Source organism: Nothobranchius furzeri, chromosome 10, assembly GCF_043380555.1.
Source record: "Nothobranchius furzeri strain GRZ-AD chromosome 10, NfurGRZ-RIMD1, whole genome shotgun sequence".
In the NCBI taxonomy this organism is placed as follows: Eukaryota; Metazoa; Chordata; class Actinopteri; order Cyprinodontiformes; family Nothobranchiidae; genus Nothobranchius; species Nothobranchius furzeri.
In genome coordinates, this window is record NC_091750.1 from 36,362,343 (window position 1) to 36,369,588 (window position 7,246).

Consider the following 7,246-nt stretch of genomic DNA (forward strand, 5'->3'; position numbering starts at 1 on the left):
ACCTGTCTCCGTCCTCTAACCTGTCTCCTTTTCAGCGTCCCCTCCAGGCTCTGGTCTCCGTGGGACGTGGTTTTTCAGGCTCTGTCTCCCGATGTGTCCTGTCCTCAGCCTCCTGGACTTTGTTTTATCTGTGATGATTTATTTCTGTGGATTTAAAATCGTGTTTATTCCTTCGTCTCCAAACACCTGTGTCGTCTCTGGAAGTGAAACCGTCCCCTCGGGGACAGCTGGACGGGTTGAGCATATTTCAGAACCAGCTGAGGGACGTGTTGCAGTGGACTCTGACCCGCTTCTTTGTGATGATCTCTCTCTTATATTGGTGTTTTTCTCTCTGAGTGGGCTTGAGTGGCGTCCAGACTACACACACACTGCCTCTGTCCTCCTCTGCAAGCACGACTGTAGCTCCGCCTACAAAACACCTCACCTGCATTACCTGCGCTGGACAGTCAGAACCAGTCCGGAACCGTTCAGGTTCTGGTACACAGAAACGTCATGTTTTTAGCAACTTTTTTTCCATTTCATTTTTTTTTTTGTTGCTTCGGGTTGTTTTAAGTGGGAGTTATAAATAAAGTTTCATTTGAATCACAGAAAAACCACAAACATGAAATCAAAACAAAGGTGAGTTACCACAATAAAAGCATGAACATCCTGCAATAATAAATACTAACAAACTAAATATTAATGGATTTAGTCTGCGAGGCCATCTTTTGTTCAGCTGCATCAACAGTCACACTTCAGGATTTATTATTTCATTAAAGATTAAAGAGAAACTAAAAAAATCTAAACAAAGAGGGAACTTCTCTTCCTGGTTCTGGAGTTCCTAAAGGTCCAAAACAGCAGAACAGAAACCCAAAACCAAACCGAGCCCGATCGAAATCAAAATATAAAACTTGAGTCTGGCTGTCAGACACACACATACACACATGCACGTGCGCGCGCGCCGCACACACACACACACACACACACACACACGCCAGTGATGTTTTATCCTGCGGATCCAGATGGATTCAGGATGAGCTCCCAGTAAGTTTAGTTTGCGGTCAGAGTTTTGTTAATGTGTGTTTTCTCTCTCTCTCTGTCTGTTTTTGTCCCTCCTGCTGTAGCCATACCCAACTGACATCACCGGCCAGCTCAACCTATCAGATCCCTCTGTTAGCACCGTGGTGTGAGAGCAGGAGGAGGAGCGTCACTGCTGCTGGAACACACACACACACACACACACACACACACACACACACACACACACACACACACACACAGCCTGCCCAGCTTGTATCCATAAATCTCCTGTCTCCAAAAGTTTTTTATTTTGAAAAAACGGCTTTTATTTTGGTGTGTGAAGTCTGTCCTGTTTCCTGTTGTGTATACCAGTTCAGACTGGTTTGTGCTGTCACTGCTGGTCATAAAATCACACCTGTTAATCAGGTAGCTGAGAAGCTGCAGCCTGATTGGTCAGTTTTTGTTCAGTTGCTGGCCCAGGAACTGACCAATCAGAAGCCTGAACACTGAGCATGGCAGGTGGGTGGAGCCTCTGGAACAGAAATCCCAATCCCAGTACTCGCCCTGCACCCTTCAGCAAAGTGCACTAGGAGAAAATGCGCTGTGAGGCTTCGAGTGTGTGCCGGGATGCTGGTCGCTGTGTTACTTTTTTCAAAAACCTTTATTAACAACTTTCAAACAAACAACTGAACAGTTATTTGAAATGAATTTACATTCATTGCTGCTTTGTCTAAAAGTTTTGGAGCATCACCAAATCGTTCTAAAACAAACTAATTTTAGTAGAGAACACAGTTTCAGAAAAGGAACTCGAGCCTTTTCTCCTGCAGCAATGGATTGTGGATAATACACCTCACCCAAGTCTGCATCGATGCGGACTTGGGTAAAAAGCAGATCAAGGGTGCAAAAGGGGCGTGATCAACTTCCGCACTTGAGAATTGGGACACCCAACGCACTCACACCCCCTGTTTGAGATCGCGCAGTTGAAGGGTGCAAGAGTGGAAGTGTGAGAATTGGGATTGGGCCCAAGTTCACACTACTGACATCATAAATGTGGACGCCCCGTGGACTAGCGTTGCCTATTAGAGTTGCGATAGTGGCCGCCATCTTGAATGGGTTCCCATTCGCCCCCCAGTAATTTATTTCTCTTGAGGAAGGCGCTTAACCAACTACAAAACACGTTTTAGTATGCTTTTTCACAAAGTCAGACATATGGTATGGCGTGATAATTAAAATATAAATATAGTAAAATAAAATAAAATAGGAATTTCCAACAGCTAGGCTATGTAAGTCAATAGTAATCTCATGTGATCTGTTATTAAAAGTACGCCAGCTGTTGGAACAGTGGCTGCACAGAAAACGGCATAGTTGCTCAGTCTGTGTTGACTCCGGTTGGGTTTGGAGTGTGGAACCCACCCAACATGGCGGCAGCACTGTTATGCTCTCCAGCGCCGCCCAATGAGGCATCTATGCATTCATGTCTGTGGTTCACACAGCAGGATATTTAAACAGCTGGATGACTTTCAAAGCATGGTAGACCTCATGTGCTGATTAAAAATCACTCATATGACAGTTTAGGTCCTACAGAGAGTGGTGCGCAGCAGTTTTGGTAAAAGCGTATAGCAGAGGAGGAGTGAAGAGTGCAGCGTGCTTCCTTTACCTTGTTTTCTGATTGGCTACACCTCACATTCAACAGACAGCACGCTTGTTTGTCCTCGTTATCCAACCAAGACGATTAAATCTGTGGAACATCTTGAGTTATAGAGTGGAGCGGTCCCAACCTGCTTCCGAGTGGACCAGAGTGCTCCTAATGCACCACACAAGGTAGGATGGTCTGACCAGATCATCTTTAAAGACACCACGGTAATGGGAGTGGGGGTGTTGGCCCAAAAATCATCCAGATTATCCTGCCATGTGAACCGCGCCTTAGTAAACCTGGTCTTGAGGATTGTGGGAAATGAAGTCACTGGAAACCTTCCTGGATAGTTTCAGTGAATCAGGAAACGTGCTGCTTCAGAAAGGTTTTGTTACATTTGGGTTTCTGAAGGAGGACCATTTTGTTTTTCCTCTTTTATCCTGTTTGTTTTAGAAGGAAAATAAAAAACAGCTAAAATCTATAACATTTTATATAACTGACAAAATATTTAGATGCGTGTAATGATGTTTATTTGTTGATGGTTTTAGGATGAGTTTTTATATTTTAAAATTTTAATTTCTGAACCAGAATCAAAGTTTCTGCAGGTTGCTAGTTAATACTTTCAGGAAAAAAATGTATTTGGCCAAAAGAAAATATATATTTACTGAACAGTTTTGTCAGTGTATGAATTTATATCAAACTTTAATCATTCAGATTCACTTCCACCCGAGAGCCGATTGTTATTATTAATAATAGGCTTTTTATTATTATTATTATTATTATTATTATTATTGTTGTTGTTGTTGTTGTTGTTTATTTGTTAATGCACATGTATCATTTGGGCTCTCAGGTGAAACCTGAACCTGGGCTCTGCAGCAGCAGCGCCCTCTGCTGGTCACTCTCAGTAGGAAACATGTTCATCAGCTGATCTCTTCCTGCATTTTTTCAGGTTCTTCAAGGATTTAGGTGAAAATTGGGGTATGTTTTTACTTTATTACAGATTTTTATTACCGTTTTATGCTTATTTTATTTTTATAAATTACAGAGAAAAACTGTAAATATAAATAGATTTCTCACAGCAGCGTCATGAAGCATCAAAACAGGGTAAAACTGTATAAAACGTTTAATCTATTCTTCATATTTTCAGACATCTGAATGGAGCTCAAACATGTAGTCTGAGTAAAATGTAAAGTATTAGTGGTGAAATATTTAGACTCGCGTCTAACAGCAGAAGTCTTCATCCATACTCGTGTAGAAACACTTTATTTTTTTGAATATTTTGGCGTTTTTACTTCGCCGAGGTTTGGTAGCGCCGGAGTTTTTCATCGAGCCACAAACTAACTTTAGCTGAAACTCTCCTTACATCTCCTTAAAAAACACAAGATCCGCCCCCTGTCCCTCCCAGGCCCAGTGCATGCTGGGAGATGTAGCCACTGCTCCACCTCTTTCCACTGATGGTCTGTCTACCTCCTCAGTATATGACACACACTCACACACACACACCCTGAGAACTCGTTTGTGTTTCTGTTTAAACTTTATTCATAAAAACCGACTTCATCGATAAAATACGTTTTTCCCCCGCTGACGGAAGCGGTCGCTCCCAAACCAGCCCTGCAATGGCCGAGCGACAAACATGTGACTAAATCTGAATAAAAACTGCTCCTATTGTGAGACCCTGCCCCAGTCTGTGGGACCCAGTAGACTAAATAACCAGTACCACCAGAGTGTGGAGTCAGACCTAACAGGAGAGTGGTCTGAGCTGGTCTCATATGGCCAAACAGCTTCGGGTCCCTGTCCAGCCATGGTGCTGGACCAGGTTTGCGTCCTTGACTCTGTAGAAGTGGTGCCCTCTGCTGGTCATGAGAAGGATGGTTTCACCTTTGACCTTTTAAAAACAGGCTAAATGTCTCCTACCCCTACTTCCTGCATTAGCCGCTGATTGAGAACAGACGGGGAAATGCTCGGATCAGAAATCGAGTCAGATCTGCGTCACGTTGAAAATTAACGTTCACGGACTCGACCATCTCGGCTCACGACGAGGAAGGCTGTCTGTCGTTGGTTTAGCGTCCGGGAGAGAGTAGAGAACGTCTCGGCTAGTGGAAGCTAACTTTAGCATTAGCAACTCCACCACACAGCAGAACTCCTCCGTGCTAGTGTTGTTTGAGGAGATGAAACAAATCAACAACGATCGGTGTTGCAGAGTCAGCGGTAGAGTTGCGTTGCTGTCAGCCAATCAGAGGAGAGATGTTGGAAATCGTGCCAAGTTCTGCTCACCTCTCCTCTAGCTCACGTTCAGTCGGTCTGTATTTGTATAGCGCCTTCTTAGGGTTCTACAACCCCCAAGGTTCTTCACAACACACTCAGTCATCCACACATTCACACGCTGGTGGGGATGAGCTACGATGTAGCCACAGCTGACCTGACAGAGGCACCGCCAGTCCCTCTGACCGCCACCAGCAGGCAAGGAGAGTTAAGTGTCTTGCCCAAGGACACAACAGCAGCATTCTCTGGTCGGAGCTGGGATTGAATCTGCAACCTTTCAGATTACTGGACAACCCGCTCCACCTCCTGAACTGCTGTCCCTGTCCTGAAATGGGAGCGCCAGAGCTTTTATCCCACAGAGCACAACTCACCATTCATTTATACTTGAGGCCACTGCAAGTGTGTTAAAAAACGAGTGAACTTGGTCTTTAACGTTTCAAACCTAAACCACTCATTTTATTTATTCTGTTAAAACATGCTTAGGTCACTTTAAGTCACCGAGGAAAATCAAATAGTTGCGGGCCGGATCCCAAAAGTTCTGTTTGAGGGTTCTCGTTATGTGGTTCTGCTTTTAATCTAGAGACCAAATCTAATCTGTTAAATATTTAATAAAAATAATATCTAATCCACAATGTAAACCCCGTTTTTACTTCCTGTAAGCTCAAAAAAATTATATTTTACATTTGAGTAAAACTAATCTAGAAATATCTACTTCCTGTGAATTTCAAATTAAAGGCTTTTATTCCTCTTTACTATTATACATTTTAATCAAAACACTAAGCTCAAAGACAACATGAAGGGACTCATTCTCACTGAGCACCTTCTGTGTGCCCTGCTGAGTCGTGGGCTCTGCGGGTCAGTTCTCCTGACCTCTGTGACCTTCCAGACCTGTTCTGAGAGCTGCTGAGGTTTCTGGTCCTCTGTGACGCTCAGCTCTGTGCACGCTGATCAGTCAAGCTGCAACGATCAAAAGGAAATCCACAAAAGCGTCCCGATTATTACAGTTTGATGAACTCAACAAAAAGCTAAAAAAAAATTATATATATATATATATATATATATATATATATATATATATATATACATGTGTGTCTATATATATATATATACACACATACATATATATATGTGTGTGTGTGCATGCATATGTAGGATATGTATATATATATATATATATATATATATATATATATATATATATATATATATATATATATATGTATATATTTATACATATATATATATATATAATTGTCTAAAACTGTCTAAAAGATTCAGTAAATTTGATAAATTTCCAGCTTTAATTCAGGAGATTGTGACTTTTTCCTGCTAAAGATACAGCAGTGCAGTCGTTAGGGACAGGCGTCATCGGGACATTTTTGTCCTCCAGTAACTAAAGAGTAAATTAAAGTGATGCTTGAGGGTTAAAACTATCTCACATCATATTTTATTTGGATATTAAACAGTTATAAATGTTATGTACAGAAATATATAAATTTATAGCTAATTATAGTGAATGAATGTTTTTATATTTCAGCTGTGATTTACTTGACTCACTTTTTTATTCTGCACCTGAAAAAAAACCTTGAAAAATGAGTTTTAATTTAAACATTTTCACTGAAATCATTTATTGAAAGACTTTATTTAAATTGATTGTTTAAATGTTTTTTGCTGGATTTAGTTTCAGTGTAAAACAAAGTTTTATCTGCAAAAACTGAAACCGTTTAAACACGTTTATTTATTATTTGGTTTCATCATCAGTCTTTAAACAGAGCTTTATTTTGAAAGTGACGGTAACTTTCCATTTCCTGTTTGATTTCGGTGAACTTCCTGTTTCTGGTGAATTTAATATTAAGTAGTTATTGATCTGTGATGAAGACGGTATTTTGAAACTCCTTGATGCCAGCTCACTCTGATGTCACCATGTGACATCATCTCATTGTGATGATGTCACACGTCACTCGTTTTAGTCACATATTTTTGTTACTGATGCACCTGCTGTAGAGATGCTCTTTGTATTGAATCAGCTCTAAACTGACCTGGGGTCAGATTAACCACAGTGTGTATCGTCCTGTAAAGGCAAAAACTGTAGAAGAAGAACTCTGCGCTGTGATTGGTCAGTTGTAGCCGCTCTAGCAGGCTGGCTTGGACCTGCTAACTGGGTCAGGTCCAGTCATCTCGATTCTCTGTGAAACTTGTGGTGTTTCCTGTAACAGTTTACAGAAATAAATCTGTTTGTTTCAGCTTTCGTCTGATTTTTACTTCAGTTTGATGATCTAGAACACGTTCTGACCACAAGATGCTTTATTCTATTCAAGATTAGAACATTGGACGGTTGCCCTGAGCAGCCTG

The 7,246-nt window shown here is 41.3% G+C and overlaps 1 protein-coding gene across 4 annotated transcripts in view; it reads left to right on the top strand.

Moving 5' to 3' along the window:
• The window catches only part of grin1b (glutamate receptor, ionotropic, N-methyl D-aspartate 1b), a 50,508-nt gene extending 49,208 nt beyond the window's left edge, over nucleotides 1-1,300 (top strand). For all 4 annotated transcript variants that reach the window (XM_054730341.2, XM_054730343.2, XM_054730342.2 and 1 more), the window contains one exon: nucleotides 1,104-1,300. In XM_054730341.2, the coding sequence (XP_054586316.1) occupies nucleotides 1,104-1,169 (66 nt within the window). In that variant the 3' untranslated portion in view covers nucleotides 1,170-1,300. The remainder of the gene's footprint in view (nucleotides 1-1,103) is intronic.
• The last annotated feature ends 5,946 nt before the right edge of the window (nucleotides 1,301-7,246 follow it).